The sequence below is a fragment of the Alligator mississippiensis genome, chromosome 1, assembly GCF_030867095.1.
Source record: "Alligator mississippiensis isolate rAllMis1 chromosome 1, rAllMis1, whole genome shotgun sequence".
Classification (NCBI taxonomy): Eukaryota; Metazoa; Chordata; order Crocodylia; family Alligatoridae; genus Alligator; species Alligator mississippiensis.
The window spans coordinates 243624048-243647351 of record NC_081824.1 but is presented as its reverse complement, the minus strand read 5'-3'; the positions used below and the strand labels follow the sequence as shown (position 1 = coordinate 243647351).

The window sequence follows — 23304 nt, the reverse complement described above, 5'->3', positions numbered from 1 at the left end:
TCATGAAGATCACATTAATTTCAAATGTCTGTCCCAGAGTTCTGACTAACAGTTCAGACTGATAGTTAATTGTACTTTGTATGGCTTTCCAACAAAACTGAGTAGTAGCAGAGTCACCAGAGGTCTCTTTTTGGAAACTTGGGAAGCTGATTCCACATTATTTCTCTAAGCCATATCTGTAAGATCAGATAGTGTTGTGGGGGTGGGGAAGGGGGAGTGGAGGCAGGGCTACTTAAGAATCCATATAGATGAAGTACTCTGATAGTGGACTGAAAAGCAAAATGTGGTGACTCTCAGAAACTGAGAACTTAAATTCTATAATCTTAGCTTCCCTTCATTCATCCTTTGCAAATAATTTTCAAGCATGGAGAAGCGTGTGTGTGAGAGAGAGATTAATACCAAGATAAAGCAATGAGTTGACATTTTAATCTTACTTTTGTTGAGTGGCTCAGGGAACTTCCAGTATTCTACAGCCATCTTAATTTAGCTTACATCCTGGTTGGACCAGAGTAACATAGTGGTTTTAAGATGTCTGGCATTGGGGAGTACACTTGGATGTCAGTAGAAAAGGATTAAAATGTTTGTCCTATTCTGTGACTGGTGAGAAGATCATTTTGGATATTGAGAGTGTCACTTGTGTGTTAAAGTAATTGAGCCAATGCTACTGTTGCTGCCTGGTCAGGAAGGTGAAGTGCAGAATTGTCTGAGACCTTGTCAAGCTACCTAGATACAAAGAAGACTAGAGGTGAGTAAGGTCACAAGCTGGTTATGCGAGATGCATGTAAATATGTTGTTATGTATGTAAGTAAGATAAACTTGCAGTATAATAACAGTGTTGATACTGTGAGCTCATTCCCATGGATAGGCATAACATTCAATCCTGACTTTCAGTTAAGTGGTTGAGAAGATAGCTGAAATTTGTTGAAGCTACCTTGATTTTTACATTTCCATACTTCCCAGTTTTGTTTTAAAATTCTGACTTATGCTGAAAAACTGCAATGCCCGTTTATTGTCATTAAATCTTAGCTTATACATATAAGTCTGAGGGGCATTGCTATCATATAGAGGTGAGCATAAAGAAAGCTGTAAACTTTGGCAGCTTTCATGGTAGGTGCTGTGACATGCTCCATCTCTGAGATGCAGGTTAATCCTGACCCATGACTTGAAATTGGATCTGGCAACTCCACTACTGAACTCTTGGGTAACCTTTGGTGAGTCACTTCAACTCCTTTTGTTTCTCAGACTGTCTGAGGAAGATGATGCTGACCTGTGTATACATTTTTTTACTTCTATAGATGAAAAGCTGCCAAGTCAGAACAACCTCTCTGTGGCCTTGGGCCTTGCTGAGCAAAGCAGAATAAAGTAGAAGTGGAGTTTCTGAGCCAAGTTGCTTTTCATAATAGTTGGTGCAGAAAGGTCAGAAAAATATTCATAAAGCAAAATATCCTTCTATCTTCCAGACTAGCTAATTCTGTACATTTTCCCCCAAGCTCCTATTCGAGCCAAGGATCATGTCCAAATTTCCACTTTGTGTTACAGTAAAGTTTACAATTATAAAAGGAATGAAATACTCAGTTATGGTGGGAATGCCTCTATAATAGATCCAGTTACAAACTTTTGTTTTAAATAACTTGGGGCCTAGTTTTACAAATAGAAAATGCCTTAGACATTTAAACAAGAAATTTGCTAAAGAACCCAAAGAACTATGCAGTAGACAGCGTTCTACTTTACTGTTTGATAAGAAGCTGGGGCAAATACAAAGCTTTTTCTGGACTTTCAGGGTGATAATAGGCCCGCTAGCATTAATCTACAGTGAGAGTTGTAAAGAGTAAATCTGAGCAGGCATTCTAGATGGCTGTTCTTCCAGATACATGCAGTTAGTCGGAGGGATGCTAGAATTGATGCTGTCACAAGATTCACAAATTTTAGGGGCCAGAAGGGATCATCCCACTCAACCGCGTGTATGAGACAGGCCAGAGAACCTCACTATATCAAACCCTGTAATGTGCTTTTGAGCAGTTTTCTAGGGCCAGATCTTCAAGAGGAAGCAACTAGTTGCTGAGAATCTGGCCTCCAGTCTTGATTTAGACTTGTTGTGACAGGGGATCCACCACAATATTCTGTATGTTATTCCAGCTATTAGTAACCTCATTATGGGCAACTTGTCTTGCTTCCACTTCAATTTTTTGAGCTTCTACTTGAAATCATTGGATCTTGTCATATCTTTGACTACTGAATTAAAGGATCCTCTGCTATCTAATGTTTTCTCCCCATGTAAGTATCTGGTGACTCTTTATCTTCCCTTACAAGCAAGCTAAATAGATTGGATTCCCTAAGTTTCTTACCATTTTACATTTCCCAGACATATGTTCATCATCATTTTTGAAGTGTGGACTTTAAAACCAGACATAGTGTTCCAGCATCATTGCTCTTTACAAAGGCTATGCCTACTTTGGCCTCATTTCCATGCTAATGCTTTCATTAGTCACTTTAGACCATCTAACCATAATGTTGCACTCTAGTAGCTTGTCCTTAAATTAAGAAGGTTTCCAACTTTAGAAGAGTTAAGTTCTGGAATTGTAATAATAGAAGGAAACATGATTAGTTAATATAGACCTTAAAAAGTTTATGAACAAGATTATGCAATGTAATTAACTGCAATTACAGGCTAATTGAGGTAACTTATTGATGCCAAGGGATTCTTCCAATTCTGTGTTTAGCTGAAAGTGTGTGTGGGGGGAGGGGTGGTTGTTTTGTTTTGGGGGGGGTTTCGGTGGTGTTGTTCCCCCCTCAACCCCCCCCACCCCCTGCCAGCATCACTGCTTTCAAGGAAAAATCCCCTATTTTTAAGTACCGCTCAAATGCATGCGTCTAAGTGTTGGTATGAAACTTTCTCGAAAAAAGGGGAAAATTGGACGAAGTAAGTGACAGTATTTGAGTCAATTGAGCTTTTGGCTTCTTAATCATGCTAGTACTTTTGGATGCTCGTAGTTCTGCAACTGTCGATGCTTGGAACTTCCTCTATGTTGTTCCTGAAGAGTGGGTTTAAGCTTGGGTCTATGAGGATTTATGCAACTCCTAAATAGGCTTTTATGATTAAGACAGGTACACTCAGGCAATGTGTGTTCCAGATGAATGTATATTATTTAAGCACATACTTTATGACGTATGCATTATAGTAGGGTTTGGAATAAAAGTTGGAGGGAGAAAGAGAGAGGGTGAATGGGGATATGACTGAATATGAGCTAGCCATGAAGAGGAAAGAGCTCTGAACTGTGGGTAAGCATCTGTATTTGGGAATTGGGGCTTCCAACAACTGGACTTCAACTGGAGGTGTTGCTTAGTAGGTTGTGGAAGTGTCAGGTAGGTGTTGTGTAAATTTATGTATACATTACATATGCTAATCAAACTATTGCACATTATATACAGGGTACGTGACTCCAGTATGGGAGCTCTAACAGAAGGAAAGCATTCTTTTTTTGAGTCGGGAGTTGTGGGGAGAAGGGGAGAGGACTTCATATGTAAAAGTATGAGATGACCAGGAGGAATGGGATCAGGTTTTTTTGTGGGAAGTCCTGTTACTGAGCATTCTTAAACATATTTAAAATATAAGGACATTTCCAGACAGGGAAGTTGTCAACCTTCAGTGAAAGACGAAAAAAGGTCAGCCAGCCTGTTAGCTTTTTGGAGCTCTCGGATATTAACCTTAAAGGTCTGAACATGAGTGCTAGAGATCTCATAAAACACTGAGAAGTCTACAGATGAACAAATAAAACCACAGCAACCTTAATTCTGCCCTGTGGTGGTACTCTGAAGAAAATTCAAAGACTCCGACTTACCTTTCCATCATATCAGCAGTTACTAAAACTTTTCCTAACTTTAATTATGTGGTGGCAAAAACCTCTTTTATAGCCATTTGCTGGTGTTGGAGAAGTGAAAGCTGGCAGGTAGCAGTGGCTGACAAGTCCCAGTGGCTGATTAGTAGCAGACAGATGCCAGTCATTTTTTCACTTTTTTTGAAGGTTCCACCAGATACATATATGCCTGAACTTCATTTTAATTTGTGTCCAAATTCATAGAATGATATAAAACCCAATAGTAATGTGAAAACAATAAAAACATAGGATGGTGAAGCATTGCACTTGTTATTGAAGACGCATGTGAAACCACATATGCAAGTAATGTTCAGTGCTTCTCATTTTTAACGTCCAGTTCAAGCTGGACAAATACAGTGTTACAGGGTTAAGGTGGCTGTGATCTTAATTGCTGTTGCAGACTTTCCAGTATTCAGTGTTTAGTTTTTATGGTCAAGTGGAACTTTAACCTGGGGTTTCTAGGCTAATTTTTATGACCAAAATAAATAAGACAGACAAAGGTTTTTTGGGGTTTTTTTTGGTCTAGGAATTATTTTTTCTGCTCCCTCCATATCTATCTTTTATTCCCTTAAAATATTTTGAAGGTTCTGTTCTGTCTCCCTTTTCTTATCTGTATGCCAAACCAGAATCTTGGAAGAGTCAAGGGCTTTAAGTTATTTAATTTATCGGCCCAGAGTATATTTGAGGCCCACTGTCTTAGGTCCCCCTCTGTCTTTTTTCCACTCTCTTCCTGGGATGGAAGGGCCTACAGCTGAACACAGTATCCCAGGAGAGGACTGCAGAGCTACAGAGAAGGTGCTGCTTCCTCTCCACTCAAGAACTTGAGGCCTCACATATTGAGCACCTCACCTGATTGGTGTTGATGCATATTGGGGCCTGTCTCCATGTGATACTGTCTCTTCCCCTCACCCCGGTCAGGTGCCGGATGTGTTCGCTGACCTTCTACTCCAAGTCGGAGATGCAGATCCACTCCAAGTCCCATACGGAGACAAAGCCACACAAGTGTCCTCACTGCTCCAAGAGCTTCGCCAACAGCTCCTACCTGGCCCAGCACATTCGTATCCACTCAGGGGCCAAGCCCTACACGTGCAGCTACTGCCAGAAGGCCTTCCGCCAGCTCTCCCACCTGCAGCAGCACACACGGTAAGGGCCGGACGAGGCTGAGGGCCTTCCGAACTGCATGCCGCCGTCGTCCCAGCATGCTGCAAACACCCAGCAGTGGGGAGGCCACCTAGGGAGACTGCAGTTTCCCACAGGCTGCTCTTCCACACAGCAAATCAGCAGTCACGTTCCCCAGCTACTGGGGCTTGTTGCTACTGACCATGGGGGATAAAAGTCAGGGCAACCTGCACCAAGGGGCATCTGTACAGAGGTGATGTTTTCTGTGAGACTGTAAGGTTCATACTGTCAAAGGAAGTCTTGAGTAAGTGTAGGGTTCTCCATTTCCCCATCATCCCAACACAGCTCTGCTGAGTATCTCTGTCTTGACTTGTATCCCCTCTGCTATTCCAGTCACGGGCTTCCCACACACAGCTCTGCCAGTGCCCCTCAATCCAGACTGTACAACTCCTCTCTCTGGCCCCTGGTGCAGATGGGCCTTGATTTCTCAAACTCCAGGGGAGTGCTGTTTGAGACCTAGTGGGTTCAGTCCACATCTGGAGTTCCTCTGTGTAGCCAGATAGTGTGGTACTGTCCCACCCCCTTTGTGCCCTCATTCCATCAGCACTAGCCAGATGGTGGTCGTGTCCAACTGCTGCTGCTCCTCCTCCTCTTCGGCAGGATCCACTCCAAGCTTCACACAGCGATTGTCAAGCCGCACAAGTGTCCTCACTGCTCCAAGAGTTTCGCCAACACCTCCTACCTGGCCCAGCACCTCCGCATCCACTCGGGGGCCAAGCCCTACAGCTGCCGCTACTGCCAGAAGGCCTTCCGCCAGCTCTCCCATCTGCAGCAGCACACACGGTAAGGGCCAGAGGAGGCTGGGGGCCTGGCCTGGCCCCCCCCCCCCCCCCCCCCCCGCCCCACACTGCCGGCATGCACCTGTGGAGCGCACGCGCCGAGCATGCGGGGGGCGGGCAGGGGAGACGGCTGGCTGCATCCACAGGAGGACGTGGCCCAAGAGAGGACGGAGTGGAGGCTGCGCAGGAGACACTGACCACGTCAGGGCAGAGGTGGGCACACGCTAGCCCTAGGAATCCTTGGTCATGCACCATGGGGAGCACAGAGAGAGAGATGAACATTGGCTGTAGGGCATCCCCGCCTGGTACTGTGCAGGCAGGGCACTGAGCCTGAGTGTGTGGAAGCTTTTCTGGCATTGCAGGGGGGTACAGATACAGACTTAGCTAATCTTAGTTGGATAATAGGGAAAAGAGAATGCGTATGTACCCCCACTGAGGAGCATGTTGACTGTCCTACGGCATTGTTGGTGGGGGCACAGAGATGCACATACCTTGATCATGTGGGTCCAGAGGCTGGGGCAGAGTGCCTGAACCCACAGACTCCTCTCCTAGCTCTTTTGCACAGGGCCCAGATATGAATCTGGTCAGTTACTTCTGAGCTGTTCATACTTAACCCGATCAATATCTGAACTCTTGACCCTCCCTATTTTCCCTACACTTTCTCTTCTGGTTTTGAGCACAAAAAATGGGTCTATGTCCCTCTTATCTGACCCAGTTAATGTCTAGGTACAACTTCACACCCAACCCTGCTTGAATGGGTGTAGGATTTGGTCGGGGCATGAGGCTGTGGAGATCTGCTCTGATGTCCTACTTAATGCTTCCCATTTGTGCTCTTCCTCTTTGGCAGCATCCACACCGGGGACCGACCTTACAAATGTGCTCACCCTGGGTGTGAAAAGGCTTTCACCCAGCTCTCCAACCTGCAGGTAAGGTTGCAAGCTCACCCACTTGCTAGTAGGAGAAGTATGTGGTGGTATGGAGGATGAGACTCTGCCTCATAGTGAGGCACCTGCGGAGGTGGGTTTGGGAGAGCAAGGAACAGAATGGAGAAATGCAAGAAAGCTGCTGTAGATCCAGGGAATGTTTAGAGGAGGATTCTGTAGTATTGAGCATGTCAAGCCTTTTGAAATTATGTAAGCAGCATAAGTCATACAGCACTTTTTTTTTTCTTTTGGACTGCCAGCTGCTTTAATGGCATGGGCAAAAGGAGTGAGCAAAATGTTGAGAGTTTGTAGGAGATGCCAGTCAGTGTGGAGGAGAAAGAGGGACTGCAGACAGCAGGGAGAGCCCAGGACAGTGCTGAAGAGCAACAGGAATTACCAGAAGGGAAAAGGAGAGCAGGTGGGGAAGGAAGGAAGAGGAGGAGGAGTGAGATGGGAGAGGAGTAGAGCCTGCTTGATGTGGTAGATATGTCTGTTCCAGTACAATGAGAGCACTTGGAGAAAAATAATGCTTGGTACAAGAGAGATTGGGGAAGCGGGGGTAAGGAGGGATGAGAATGCCCCTGGAGGAAGGGACCCAGAGGCCTTGTTACTCAGGGCACCAGGAACTAGGGACCCTAAGACCTGAGAAGTCATCTTCAGCTCTAACATCCATTTCCTCCTATTTTCCTTCTTCCTCCACCCCTGCTCTCGTATCTGCAGTCCCACAGACGGCAGCACAACAAAGACAAGCCTTTTAAGTGCCACAACTGCCACCGTGCGTACACAGACGCTGCCTCCCTGGAGGTTCACCTGGCAACGCACACGGTGAAGCATGCCAAGGTCTACACCTGCTCCATTTGCAGCCGGGCCTACACCTCGGTGAGTATCACTGGGTGAGGGAGAGGGGTGCTAGAAATGTTCCCCAAGGTTTCAGGCCTTTCCTTCATCGTGAGAGGGGTATCTGGAGTTCTGGTTCCTGCTGTCCTAACTCTGACTCCTCCCTTGCCCTTTCACAGGAGACCTACCTGATGAAGCACATGCGGAAACACAATATCCCTGACCCACAGCAGCAAGTGGCTCAGGCCCAAGCCCAAGCCTCTCAACAGCAGCAGCAGCACTTCCAGCCGCAAGGTGGTGGGGCAGCAGGGGGCCCCTCTGGAGACACTAATCCCCCTAACCCTCCCCCACAGTGTTCCTTTGACCTGACTCCTTACAAGACTTCAGAGCACCACAAGGACATCTGCCTCACTGTCAGCACCAGCACCATCCAGGTGGAGCATCTCTCCAGCTCCTAGAGACCATGACCCCAGGAGCAGAAAACCTCTCATGCATAGCCTGTGCCCAGGGGCACTGCTTGTGCAATGGTCCCTCCTTGTGCAACAGCCTCTGGCCTCTCCTGTAACAGCCTCTCCTGGCCATATACCCTGTCAGTGGCAACCCCTTAAGTGACATCCTGTCTCCAGAGGCATCCTTTTGTGCAGCAGCCTGCCTGATAGTGGGGTGCTGCCTTGTGTAAGAGCCCCACTCCAGTGTTGGGATCGCTTCCTTGTGCAAGAGCCCTACATTCTACACACAAAGCAAAGCTCCCTTTTGGCCTTCTCTATAATTGTAAAATTATATGTGCAGGCTATGGGGGGTGCCCCCTGGGACACGCAGGGTAGATAAGATGGAAAGAGTGTCAGTGTACATCGGGGCTCGGACACATGCTGGTGGCAGACCACAGAAGGGTCTGACAGCTGGAGGTTTTTTCTTTGAGGATTTCCTTGTGTGTCTAAAGGAGAATATTCACTCTCCTCTCCTGCTTGTGAAGGGGAGGATGGGGGGTCACTTGTCCTGCCATAGGGCCCAGGATGGGAGAAATCCCCCTGCTCCCTAGATGAAGACAAGAACTTTGTGGGAGAGAAGTGAGGGGTGTTCCCAAGGTGCCTAAGCTGCTGAGGGGTACAGAGGCCTGTAATCTCTCCTTATCAATGGAGAGTAAGAGGAGTCTCTGTGAACTACTTGCTCCCTCTCCCTCCCAGCTGTAGGAGGAAGGTGGTGGAGGAGACCCCCACAAAGATACAAGAGAATGGGGTCCAGCTCATTGCTCTGCCTGACATTTGTGGATGATGCAATAGTAGCTTGATTTTTTTCCACCCCCTAAGAAGTCTGCAGGCATCAACAGCAAACCAAAAAGCAGTTGGAGATGAGGGTAAGAGACTGCCACAATGATCATTGTTTCCCTCTCCTTAATCCCTCTTCCAGGAAGACGTGGCAGCAGTTCTAACTCTCAAGCACCCATCTTTCCCCTCCCCCCCTTCCCTTCCCCCCAGTTCAGTAATCTGCCTTCTGGTTCCCAAAGCAGGGTGGGGGGAAGTGGCACAGATCTAAGGAGCCAGCATGAGGCAGGGAAAGGCTAGCTTCTGCTCATATGTTATCATGGGCACTCCTAGGCTCCTTGCCAAGACAGGTTGGACTCACATGGCAGTGGTGGCATTTTAGATGGAGAAAATCAGATTCCCCAGAAGGTTGACAGTGGAAAGGGGACAGATACCCCACAAGGAGAGACCAATCCAATGAGATGGGGGAGCCACCAGGAATAAACTGAAGGCCCCTTGAATTTATATATATATATATAAAAATATAAATATATATATAAATATCTATTCCCCAATCCTGGACCGCTCTGTCCTTGCTGTAACTGTTTCTATCTCTGTGTTTATAAAAATGCATTATCCTGGAAAAAAAAAATTTCAATCTTTGTTCTTCCCTCTTTCTCTCTTTGTCTCCAGCTTCCCCCTCCCCCCTGACCATCCCCTTCCCCCTCTTTTTTTTTTTTTTGGTTTTGGTCCATGTGATTTATGGTTTTTCGTGTCATTTTTTTATTTATCTGGCTTTCAATTTGGATTGCTAGATCATGGAGGCTGGTTCAGAAGAAAGAAACAAAGGCAAAGAAAAATTGTTCGATGTTGGGATTTAAAACGAAACTCCAGGATTCCAAACTTCTGTATGAAAGAGGGCTTTTTAAAAAATATTGTATAGAAATAAATTTGTGTAAAAGGCTCCTTGGGGCATGGTGGTGCTCATGTGCGCATGAATTGTGAGCACCTGCCCCAATGCACAAGGTAAGAATGTGTGAGAATTGTGTGTTCCTTCCCTGTGCACCATAGCATGTGAGAGCAGTATGTCATGTAACTGAATCCAGAGCAGTTGTGCGAATGCTAGAATAGTGCAGCCCTACCTTTGTCAACAGTGGGACATGAGCAGCAGCTCCACAGAGAAAATTTGTGCACTTGTCTTTTGCACCAGATGCAAGTGGGCTGGAGGTAAGGATTGTTTACATGCATCTGTGACCCAGGCACTGCAGTGAATAGTGGTGCTGTTTCATGGAGTCATAATTTAGGGCCAGAGGGGGCCACCAGATCATCTAGTCTGACCTCAGGTATATTTTAGGACATTCATTTTCACCCAGGTTTTTTTTCTCATAGAAACCATTAAGTTGTTTAGCAAAAACATATCTTTCAAGAACACATCCAGTCTCTGACAAGATGGGGAACCCACCATTTCCGTTGGTAGTTTGTTTTAATGGTTAATCACCATCATAGTTAAAAGTTGCAGCTAACTTTTAATTTAAACTAGTCTGGCTTCAATTTCCAGCTACAGGTTTTTATTACATGTTTTCCATTAAATTAAAATGTGCTTACTACCCAGTGTGTCCCCTTCCTCCACCCCATCTCCCCCAAAGTACTTAACCACCATTATTAAATTTCTCCATTTACTTTTTGATAAGATAAACAGATTGAGCCCCCAAGTCTCTCACTGCTAACTAGTTCCTCCAGCCCTTGCATTATCTTTGTGGTTCTTTCTACATCGTGTCCATTTTTTTTGTCAGCATTTTTTAAATGTGGATGCCAGAACTGGAGTCAGTATTTAATCACCAATGATGTAGAAGGGTGATTTCCCCTCTGCATACGCATTAGTCCTCCAAGATTCACAACAGCATTGCACATGGCAAACTCAATGTTGAGTTGCTTTCCACAATTATCCCTAAATCTTCAAAGTTGCTTGTTTTCATGAGCTGGTTCTCCCATTTTGTAGCTGTGGCCTTTACTCTTTGTTCTTAGTTATGCAGTTTTTGCATTTGGCTGTATTAAAACGCTCTTTGTTTAAATGGGCTTAGGTTTGCCAAATGGTTTGGATCACCATATGATTGCCCTATCTTTATGCCCTCCAGATTTTATCAACAGTGGTTTTATACTTCTAGATCAATTAAGGAAATCTTGTATTACATCTCTCCCTTGTGCTGGTCCCTCTGAAGCCCTGCTGGAAACAGCCCCACCCCCCATGCTGATTCTCCATTAACTGAGATCTGTCAGCCTGTTCTTGATCCATTTATTGTATGCTCTATATTGTATAGTGGGGAAAAAGAATTGATGTTGTATGGTACCAAGTCAAATGCCTTACAAAAGTCTATTACATCTATGCAGTCAGCTTTAAAAAAAAAAAAAAAAAAAGATAATCTCATCCAGGAATGGGATTAGATATTTTGGCAAAACCTTTTTTTCCATAAAACAACGTTGACTAGTTTGGATCAGAGATTTATATTCCTGTACTTTAATCCTTTACCAGTTAAATCTTTTATCAATTTTTCTGTTGTTTTGTCTGGGATTCCTGTCAGGCTAACCAGCCTTATTATACCTCGAGTATCCTGCTGGTCCTTTTTAAATACTGGCACAACATTAGCGCTTTTCTGGTCTTACAAAATTCTGCTGGTATTCCAAGATGTATTAAAAGTGAATATTGACTGGCCAGAGTTCTACTTATTCAACCATTAGTATTCTTGGGTGCAAGATATTCATGCCTCCAGACTTAAAAATGTTATCTGATAGTTGTTGTCTAATATCCTTCTTCATTATTACTGGACTGGAAAGAATGCCATCCTCATAATTAGAATATCATCCAATGTCTTTCTGAATTTAGAAGTATTTGTTGACTGCTTCTGCCTCCTGCATTGTTGGCCTTTGTACTATCTGTCAGTGGACTGGTATTATTGCCAGGGTTTATTTTGTTCCGAATATACTTTGAGAGAAAAACAAGACCAAAAATACAACCTCCTTAGTCCTGCCATCCTGGGCTTGTCTTCTGATGACTTCAGCTTCCCATCTTAACTTTTTGCACTTTTCATAATTCTAAATTTTTATATTAATCAATATCTGGTTTTTCATTTTTCTATTATGTTTTTGTTTCTAATTGCTATCATGACTTAGTCAGTGAACCAAGGTGAACTTTTACCTAAGGTTTCCTTCCCTCTTTCTTGGTTGGGGATATCATAGGTTTTGTGGCTGCGTAATAAACTGTTCTTGAACTCAGTGTTCATTTAGATATTTGCCTAAATTTTTCCTTCTAATCTATTTGACCCAGTTTTTCTCAACTCAAGTAAATTGCCCTTGTGAGATGCTGTCTGTATGTGTGCCCGATTTACTAAATGGAACTATCTTCTGTTGGCCTGTGTTGAATGTTACTAGGTCATAATCATTGGTCCCTTGACAAATATCAACTTCCAGATAAATGATTATTTCATCTTTATCCCTCTTATTGAGGTCCACATTTTTTACCTTGCATTGGATGAAATTTCTTATGTTGGAAAGAAAATGATTTCCAATATTAGGAATTTGAATTATGTTTTACTAACTATATCGGACCTCTCGTAAATGTCTCCCATAGCAACTGTTCGTTGCAGGCAGGTACTGAGAGAGCAATGTGCTGTTCTCTGACTTGATTCAATTGGTCTGTAACAGACCCTGATGTAGGGGATACTTGCTTCTGAGCTTTGTTAGTCAGCACAAGGATCCAGAGGCATTCCAAATTCCTATGTCAAAACTTCAGACGTTACCTACAGCCCTTATGCAGTCACTTCTTCTTTGTGAGCCATTTGTAACCAATCACTTTACCATTCCAGTCATCCACAAAGTTCTGGGAATCCCAGTTCTCAGCTCCTGAACTGAAAAGAATGTCTAGTTCCCTTTTTCTTGTTACACATACTTATAGCACTCATATACAAGTACTGAAAATGTCTTCATTATGTGTGAGAAGCAAGATTTGTTTGGTTGTAACTGTTATTCATTATGTGTCATCTTTGTTCTGCTTGTTTACAATATTTTGAATTTGAGTTTGTTTCCCCTCTCTCTCTCTCTGCACCCCCTTTTTCTGTTTAGTTGATAGTCTATCGGGCTGCTCCAGTTAGTTTCTAGGTAAGATAAGCCATTCCTAGTTGTGAGATGCATAGTCCCATTCATATATGCACATGCCCTCTGCGTTTGGAGGTGAACTAATACTTGACAGAACACCAGTTGTACAGCCAGCAATTCACTTTATTAACTTTGTCTTCTCACTTGCAAAACTGGTGGAGGGTTTTGCAGAAAGATCACCTGGACTTTCTTTTTTGAAGGTTACTGAATTCTGTATTCTTGTAGTTCCATAGGATGCATTAGTTCCACTGCTTATCAGCACTTCTGAAGAACCTGATAGGCATCTTCCTAGGCTGTCTAATCTTGTTGTTACATCTTCTGTCTTTACTCCATTGTCAGCACATTGTCCTTTTGCCTTTGTGTCCCTTGTTTGTTGAATTCTGATTACTCTTAATTGGCATTACCAATGATAACTTTCTTTTTAGCGATGAGTCAGCATTTGAATATTAAACCATTTAGAAGTTGTCTGCTTAAACAGTAAGTCTCAACCTTAAATTTAGCCAAGCTGATGATGTGCTATAATTGGGCTACAGTCTATCTTTTTAGAAAGGACACTGATTTAAGACTTCTGGTGATGGAGAATCTATTAAGTCCATTACTAGATACGTTTTTTAAGGGGATAATTACTCTCACTGTTTAAAAACTGTTTCTGACTTCGAATATCTCTAGCTTCAGTTTGCAGCCAGTGGCTCTTCTTATGTTTTTGTTAGGCTAAAGAGCCCTCTACCATAAAACATCTGTGTGTGCAGGTTCTGAGACTAGAATTGCATCACTTCAGCTTTTGAGAAAAAAGGAAGTTGATAACAGCATTCAAGTGTCTTGTAGGAAAGTCCGACTGCTCACCCAAAGTGATTTTTAAGTCTTCCTGATTCCTGTGTTATTAGAGGTATCAAAACTTCAGGCATCATAACCTTTAAGTCTTCATCAGTTGCTGTTTTCAAGGATGTCAGTTAGCCCCCACACTATAAGTCTGATTTGCATTTTCTTCCTATATGAATAACCAAAGTTGTGTGGTACTGAGATGCTTTACAGAAGTTTATTAGGTCAAGGGTATCAAATTCCTCTGGCCCTACGGCTGGAACAGGGGCGAGGGGCTGGTTCCCAGACCAGATCAGGCCCACAGGCTGGTCCAGCACACACAGCTGGTCTGGTGCAGGTGCTTCCTGTAGGGCTTGTCTCTGGCTGGCCCCATGCATCACATACGGTATGTGGGCCCCCATCCTGTGTGCCACATTCGGTGTGCACCAGACCAGCCTTACGTAATACATGTAGCACCTGGGGCTTGGAACTGCATGTGGCATTTGTGTTCAGTCCAGAGCCCACAGGCAGCACTGTTGGCCAAATGAATAGAGTGTTGTGGGCCAGATCTGGCCTGCGGACTGCATTTGGACACCCTTGTATTTGATCAACCTGTTAGGTTACTTTTATCAACCAAGCTTGTACTGTTATAAGTGTAGTGGAGAAATTAATTTGAAAGGCTTTTTCTAAAACACTGTTGAATGGCATTATGTTGCTGCCATTCTTTTATTCTTTTGCAAACACCCGTTGCCATTTCCACGATTTTGTTCAGGATCAGTGGGTGGCTGAGTGGCCTGTAATTACAGTCATCACATTCCCCATCCTAAAATACTGGTGCAGCTGTTCTTCAGTCCTCTAGGAATTTCTCTAGTGCTCCAAGGTAGTTTCTGAACCACTGATACTGTTTAAGACTTCCACAGCTAAGTCTCGCTTAAAATTCTTAAGTGAAAGTTATCCTGCTCTTTAGATTTAAAATGTGTTTATTTAGGTACTATTTAATACCCTCTTGAATTATCAGTGAAATAGGAAATATTTCATTATCACTGTAAGATATGAATACACATCATCCAGCTGTTTCCCAAATATAGAAAATTTTATTGGACATTTCTGCCTTTTTCTATATCGTTATTAATATATACTATATCTAGTAAAGGATCTATATAATTGATAGGATTACTTTTTGGCGTTTACAGATAATATAGCTAAGGTGTATACTAGATAACTTGAATCAAAACAGAACTCAAATTTTCTCAGATAGATGATTTACTTATTCAGACAGAAAATGGGAACAATTAGGTCAATTGGATTTGGCCAAGATTTCTGCATAATGGACATTTCTACTTTGGAAAAGCACCAAGACACCACCAGCAAACAGTTCATTTCATGAAATTGTTATTTGTTGAATGGGGAGGAGAGCCACAATAATAAAAGGGATGGTTAAGACCAGACATGAACTGGAATCCAAGAGAAGTGGGTCCTCTGCCTGGTTTGCCCCTGACTTTTGGTTGTGTTGATAACATGCTGGAATATTTGAATGTGGCCACTTTTTTGGCCCTTTTTTCATTTAAAATTGAACTAGTTTCCCAGCTTACAGGAGCTTTTTAGATAAGTTCCGTAGCAATTGAGATGAGGAGTCTGGTGTAGTTGATGAAAAAGCATAAGTGGTTTGCAGCTTTCCCAGATGGGGAAAAATGCGGGGCACCCTACAGTGCTAGGGAAGAGGGAGGGTGAGATTCCTGGATCTCTGCTGTGAAAGGCATACAGTTCAAGGGCTGTGAAAAAGTGTGTCGGAGGCTAGCCCTGAGAAATGTAGAGAGAACCTCTTAGAACGGTTCAGCATGCTTGTTTTTAAAGCTCAGGAGACTCATTTTCCACATTAACCCTCCAGCCTACCACCTTACTAGAAAGTTAGGTTTGTAGGTACACTAGTTTCCTTTAAAGAAACAAACCTATCATACTACTTGGGGATATAAATATTTGGGGCAGAGGTGTGGCTCTTTTAGCAAAGGTGTTATACCATAGAAGTCATAACTAGGCAAATATTTCCTCCTTCCAAAAGTCTAACAGTCTGGAAAGGGACAAGGAGAAGGACTTGTATGAAAGTGTTCAAAGCCTTTTGAAGAATTTTGTGAACGAAGGAGCTGACATGCTAACAAATAATATGGAGCCGTATAAAAAAACCACTGTACTGGGGAGCAGAATGCACATGCATTTAATTCTAATAATGAGGCTAGGGAGATAGCTGTGGGAATTAGCAGAATCAGGAAAATAGTTTAAAATGATTAAAACCAGGTGCCATCATTTATTTGACTTTTCAGAGAGCCCTTGCAGAAGCCCCTCATCCAAGGCTGTTCAGAAAATTAAGTCATGTTGTATCAGAGGTAAATAACTCAAGTATTAGATACTGTCTAAGAGATGGGAAAAGAGAGATGGGATAGAAGTTTTTCATCGTGCCGTAATTATTAGGGGGCAGCCCTGAGTACTCTGTACTGGATGGTTGATATTACTTACGAAGGTTCTGAAAAGGGAGAAGAGCAACAAGGTTACAAATATTTTGCTGACAGCAAAAAATATTGTGAGAATTCACCTTTTTCATGACAGAATAAAATGAGGAAGTCAGAAGAGCTTGAACAAGTTAGGGTGAATGGGCAACACAGTACTAAATAAAATTACTAGAAAGATGTAAAGTTATGCACATTGTCAGGGTCATTTCAGCTCTTTATGTGCAAATGACTAAATTAACTAACCATTAAAGAAAGAGGGAAAACTTGAGTATCCTAAACTTTAAATCCAGAAGCTGCTGTTGTTTTCATGTAGACTTTCTTGTTTTGTAATCTATGACATCACCCATAATCTTGATTTTGACCTTCCAGGAGTGTCAGCATCCAAACCATCTCCTCCCTGCATGCAATGCCCACAATAATAACATCAGGTACAACTATTTGGAAAAGGCTAACCTGAGGGGGAAAGGTGTTAAGTTTTATGGTATTCATGACTTTTACCAAAAGTGAAATGGGGGAAATAGAATGTATGATCTATTAAGTGGATTAATTTTTATTCCCTCACTCTTGTTGATTTGTGCCAGGTATGTTAAATATACAGCGTAACAGTTTAATCTGAGTTGTTAAAGAGACACCATGAAAACCTGTTTAACATGCAGCAACCGTTTAAAAAGTAATCTAGTTTTAAAAACTAGGATGAAAAATACTGGAAATGGCCCAGTACCATAAAAGGAACTAATGGGACATCTTTACCCTGGAAGACCATGTTCAGTTCTGATTGCCATATCTCAAGGAAGGCTGTCAGAAATTGAGGGATATGGCAGAGGGGCTGCCAAAAGCAATTGGAGCACTGGAGAGACTTCCATCATGTTGAAAGAAATGGGACTATTCTGTTTAGCAAGATGAACAGAGGTGACAGTTACAAGCATACACTTATACTGTACGACACCAGCAAACAACAGTCAATATACTTGAAAGTCAGAATGTAAAACTGACTGAAATATTTTATACAATACATAAATACTCTGTGAAACTCTCTGCCCCAGGACTTCACAGAGACTAAGACCTTGGATAGCAGAAATTTGCTCATTATGGAAGATGGGCCAAATTCTATTTTAAATTATGGTCATCACCATTTTCTCGTGTCCTGTCACCATGTTTGTAGTTGAGTCCAAAAGCAGGTACATATTATTGCTTGGTCTTTAGCCTCAGCAAGGTCTTTGGTACATGGTTCTCCCACATGTGGGCAGGCCAGTAAGTGTTCTGTAGTCTGAAAATTTCCTCCATGTTTGCATAGGGTTTTAGTGGGTGCCTCTTCTATCTTCTGGGTGCGTTCAATTTTGCTTGTTACTGCTCTCCTGATATCTGGTAGGGTGATTCTGGTGGGTAAGTGGAGATTACTGACTCATTGGCTTAAGGCATCCAGTAATGCACCTGCCACTTTTGTTCAGCACAGTGTCTAGCTTCCTTGCACGTATCAATCTTTCCCAAATCGGGCATGTGCATTCAACTGCCAAATAGCAAAGTGCAAGTGCAGTACAGTAGTTCATAATATTGTTGGATTAGCTCCTCCCCACCCCATTTAGAGTTGATGGGCATCTTTACTACATTGTTCTAGGAACTAACTGTGTGCTTTGTTGTTTCTACATGTGCTTTATATGAAAGTGTATGGTCTGTCACTCCCAATTAGATAGGATTCAGGCAGGGGCAAAGCTCATTCTGTTCCAGGTTGAGTTGCTTACTGGTATCTGGGTTCCAAAGGTGGAAGATGCTAATCTGTGTTTTATTTAGATTGGCACATCGTTGATTCTTGATGTAATAGCCTGACAACGCATTGAGAGTGCTGATGCTAGTGTGGCCTCAGCCTTGGGTAAAGATTTTAGTTTGGGCAGCGGTGCACAAATCATCTGCATAAATAAAACGTCTCATACCTGGGTAAATTCTCTGATCATTGGTGTAGATGTTAAATAGTATAGGTACAAGTACACTCCCTTAAGGTAGGCCATGCCTTTGTTTTTGCCATTGTCTTCAGTGATTACATAATTTGACATAGAATCATCAACATGGTGAGTAGACTAGTATTTGAATTAACAACAAAATATTCTCTACCACCCATAGCAGGTCTCCCACTGATACTGGGGAGTCTTGCACAAAAAAGCCAGAGTAAAACATGTATTTAGCATAGGAACTTACTTGACCTTTTAATTCCTTATTTGTTCAATACCTTATTGCTGCATTTCACAGTAAGTTTTCCCTTCTTTTTTTCTCCTCCTTCTTCCTTTCTCTGTTCTTTTCCTATATTGTGCTTTTTTCATTCTTTATTTCCTTTCATGCAGCAACACTCCACTTCGTGAATTTTAATTCCAGTGTCTCCTTCCATTCCATCTTCTATAATGATCATCAGTGAAATGGCTTTAAAGGTTACATGTCCATTTTAGCAGCCAAAAAAAACTATGGCAGGGGTGGGCAATTATTTCAAGCGGAGGGCCGCTTACCGAGTTTTGACAAGCTGTCGAGGGCCGTATGGGTACCCCTGCACCTTGACAGGTGCCCTGCCCCCTGGTCACTATCTTGGGACTGAAAGTCCCATCGCCTAATCCTTGACCTTTGCTTCCAGAAGTCCCTTGCCCTTGCCCCCAAAAGCACTCCTTTCAGCAAGGGGTTTTGCCATCTCAGAACCAAAAATACCAAATTATATTCTAAAAAGCCAACATCTACAGCATTCATTAATTTGATTTCAAAAAATATTTTTGCTCTGGTTTACATGTGTTTTTGTGTAGTGTACACAGAGATGATTGCACAATAGCTTAAAATTAAGTCTTACGCTTGTATATTGTGGAGGGTGGATATAGGTTTGTGGGGGGCTGTGTGTGTGTGTAGATATGAGGGGTGAGGGAGCATGTGGGTGGGTATGGGGTTTGTGGGGGGCTGTTTGGGGGGGCTGGGGTGTGTGAGTGTGGGGGTCTGCATGTATGGCAGTGTGAGGGTGGGGTGCACATGTAGGGTGGGGTGTGCATGTGGGACTCTACGAACATGTAGATGTGTGCCCTATGAACACACACACACACACTCTGCCCCTGCCTGCCTGTACGTGCACGCACACACACACTGTGTCCTGTCTGCACACACATGCATATTCACACTGCCCCTGTCTACACGTGCACACGCGCGTACACACACACACTCTTCCCCTGCCTGCACACACACATGCACTCTCTCTCTCTCTCTCTCGCTCTCTCTGCCCCTGCCTGCGCCCATGCACACCCGTGTACCCACAGGAGCCACTTGGTGCTGGAGCAGGAAGCAAGGAAATGGCTGTGCATAGGCGGGGCTGGGCTTCTCCTACTGCCCCTGTCTCATGTCATCTTTGATAGGCAACCAGGAGCAAATACATATTTTCTAAATTTTTTAAGGGTCCTGCAGGCTGGATAGAATGGCCTGGCGGGCTAGATGCGGCCCATGGGCCATATTTTTCCTGCCCCTGGGCTATGGAGAGTGAGGCATTTCACACTTTAATTATTTCAGGTTGCCTCCAGGTTCAGGAAGACAGCACTGCAACAGTGCATTCTTAGATCACACTTTCAATGTCCTCTTATTTGTGAAGGCTAGAGATTTACTTTAAAAATCCAACAATTTAATACTTTGAAGAATCTTAATGAGCGGTGTGGAATACCTAAATTAATGGATGGGCCTAGGAGGCTGACGTTCCCTACTTCCTCATAGTATAAGGTAGAACATCTGCTATATTATATAGGACAGTGTTTCTCAAAACTTTTATGCGGGAGGCATGGGTCCCAGGGCTTAGCCTACTGATCCTTGTTAAATATCTGCCATGAAGCACCTGATCCAAACAGGCTGACTATGACAGTGTTCTTTTGGGACCCAGCTAGGATGCTTGATCCTTACACCTCAATAAAAACATTTTGGATTTTCTGACCTTTTCAGCCATGACTTTGAACATCATTCTACTTATTTGCAGCAGGAACCTGTTTCATCTCTATCTGTTCATCCCTTCGTGCTCTTTTGGGCCTCTTTCTGTCTTCTCCCTAAAGGAGCAACTAGCCTGCCTCTTGTTAACTCCCTTCCGTACATTTTAAATATCCTTTCATGTTCTCTGTTGCAGAGCTTACTTGAGCATGACAGAACCCCATCCCTGCCATGGCCTGAAAGGAGCCCAGAGCAATGTGGAGAGGGAAGGGAAGGAGATGCACTTAGTTCTCAGGGGATGTTGATGGCTAAATGGCTGGAAAGGAGGTGTGGCAGTTGCACTGGGGTTTTTTTTAGGGGGAGGAAAGATGATGGAAACTTTTATTTTATTTTCTCAGAAACAAATAGAGAAACACAGGGTGAGTCTTAAAGCATGGTAAGCTTGCTTCAGTTGGAAGTGCAGGTAGGATTGCCAACTGACTGAAGCTATTCTGGGAGATTTTTTCCCCCCAACATGACGTAATGTTGTATTGTATTGTTCAGCCCATTGTAATTGTATTGTTCAACCCGTTCACAGTATCAGTCTCCCAGATTTGCTCTCAATAGTCACCTGGAGATAGATGCTGATTCCGGTAGACTCCCAGCCAGTCAAGGAGGGTTGGCACCCCTAAGTGCAGGGAGGAGCTGCCATAACATCTAATTTATCAAAAGTTGAGCAAAAGGCCCTGGTACCAATGGGAGGGCTGACTGGATACCAAGACTAAGTCAACTGATATCTTACCCTCTTAGAAAAAGGAGTCAACAATGAGGTGGCAAAGTTTCCAAGTGATCAGAATTATTCTGGGTAGTCAAATCCAAAGTTTAATGGTAGAGGGTTACAGAAAGGATTTCACAAAACTACCTGAGCAGGCAATAAAATGGCAAACAAGATTTCTCCCCTGCCTGCCCCCCCCGCTTTTAGTCACATACCCACAATCATAATTACCTTGTGGAACTCATTGACCCAGGATGCTATTATGTAACTAAGTTTATAAAGGGTATTTGAAAAATTTATGAAGGACAGGTCCAAAACAGGGATGACAAATATACCTGTTTACTGAAAATCTTTTGTGCTACAAATGAAAACAACCCTCTTCCTGAAATGTTGATCGCCAATTAATCAAACTTTGTTTCTCTGTTAATTGTTTTCTACCCCTGAGAATTTCTCTTCTCCAATTTCACAGCCCTACACAGTTTTTGATCATTCATCACTGTGCCTGCTTCTTGCCTCACACCTGATGAACAATGCGCGTTCGAAAGCTTGTCGAACTTTATCCCATGCAGTTGGTCTAATAAAAGATATCACTTACCAAAATCCTTGCACTTCAGGATCAAAGATATCCTAAGCCTGGGAATGCAGGTAACTGAGAGAGTACGACAGAAATGGATTGCTCTACTGTTCAGAGCAGTGATGCTCAACCAAGGTGCTGCAGCACCCTGGAGTACTGTGAGACTTTTTTAGGGCTGCTGCTCGGTCAACACGAGCAAAGTTAGCTGGGCAAACACTTAGTATGCTTGATTCAAAAGATAAACCCAGAGGCCTTGTCTACATGAGCATAGATGTTTGCTTCCCCAGGGACAAGTAGTAGCAGCACACCTTGTGCTGCTGCTGCTTGTCCCCAGGGAATGCCTGTGCCACATGCCTGCTGGCACATGACAGGTTACCCTGGGTGGGGTAGAGGATGCGGGCCCAGCACTGGGCTGGCCCTAGCAGCCTTACCTGTGGGCCTCCTGGGGCTGCAGCACTGGTGATCCTGCTGCTCAAAGCCTGTCTGGCAGCTGGATTGTGCCAGCCAGTCTCCAGTTTTGCACAGTGTGCACTGTACCTGCATGCACCACTCTGCTTTTTTTTTTTTACTCTCATATCCAGAATCAATCCTCCCCTGTGCTGCTCCCTTGCAGCATGGAGAACAGCTGAATGTGTGGTAGGTACATGGTGCTGCAGACCTGCCTGTGGCACCACATACTGCATAGCTGCACTTGTCTGGATGGGACCAGGCTTCAAATAGGAATCCATGGTGTCAAAGATACTCTAATCTGTAGTGGTCTGAGTTCTTTGCAGCACAAGAACTGCTGTAATATTTTTTGATACTGGAAAAATGAGTGAAAGTGGTAAGATCTAGCATCTCCCAAGGGTGGCTTCAAGCCCAACAAAGTTGAGAACCACCGGGCTAAAGCAGGAGTGCTCAACTCTTGGTCTGTAAGCCAGACCTGGCTGGCAGAACCACATGATCTGGTGTACATTTGAATTTCGGTGATAAGGGTGACCACATGGAGCAAGATGTGAGCCCTTCAATGCTCACAGGAAATTGGGGAACTACAGCAGCAAGCAAGGACTGCACACTGGAGAACACTTTGAAGAACCTGATGCGTGCCCCCACCCACCAGCAGGGCTTCAAAATCCCCCAACTCCAACACAGGGTTCCAGGTAGAGACTTGGCAAAGATTCAGAAGGCTCATGCCCAGGATGTTACCTGTCCTGAACTGGTCTGGTGCTGTATATTTCAGATCAGTGAGGCTCTGTGTGGCACCACCAAGCCCTAGGACCTCCTGCTTCTGGTCCATCCATCAGACCAGGAAGGAGGCTCTGGCCCAGGGGACCCCAGGCAAAACAAAGGCTGCTTTCCTGTCTCTCCTCCGCACGCATCCCTGGGCAGAGTCTGGGTTGGTGCCCACCAGCTCCCTCAACTGTTCAAGGGGCAGCCCGTGCTCTGCCACTGTCCCCTTCTGGATCCCTCCTGTGATTCACTCTCTTCCCTGTTTTCTTCTTTGCCCCTGTATGTTGTTGCTATGCTCTTCGTGACCTCCCTTTTTAAGCGGAGCTCATAGTGTTGCTCTGTGGGGCCGAAGAAAACAGGTCGAAGGGGAGGAGGTTGACCCAGGTCAACAGCGGCACTCGGCTCCTTATACGCCACAATAGGGAGCCCCATGGAGGCGGGCCCCGGCCCCTGCGGGCCAGAAGCACCAATCCCGACCCGCAAGACGGCGGGCGTGGCAAGAAGGAGGTAGGAATGCAACCTAGCTCCAAGAGTAGGGCGGAAGTGGCTGTAGAGAAG

At 43.9% G+C, this 23304-nt stretch overlaps 1 protein-coding gene across 13 annotated transcripts in view; it reads left to right on the top strand.

The window, feature by feature from the left end:
* ZNF384 (zinc finger protein 384) overlaps positions 1-12117 on the top strand; it is a 29258-nt gene extending 17141 nt beyond the window's left edge. For 10 of the 13 annotated variants that reach the window (XM_014603935.3, XM_059720422.1, XM_059720425.1 and 7 more), the window contains 5 exons: positions 4794-5018; positions 5655-5837; positions 6681-6759; positions 7477-7635; positions 7773-12117. In XM_014603935.3, the coding sequence (XP_014459421.2) occupies positions 4794-5018; positions 5655-5837; positions 6681-6759; positions 7477-7635; positions 7773-8051 (925 nt within the window). In that variant the 3' untranslated portion in view covers positions 8052-12117. Of the gene's footprint in view, positions 1-4793; positions 5019-5598; positions 5838-6680; positions 6760-7476; positions 7636-7772 lie in introns of all 13 variants that reach the window. The other 3 variants (XM_019476148.2, XM_014603945.3, XR_009458985.1) reach the window with 2 other exon arrangements.
* Positions 12118-23304: the final 11187 nt, after the last annotated feature.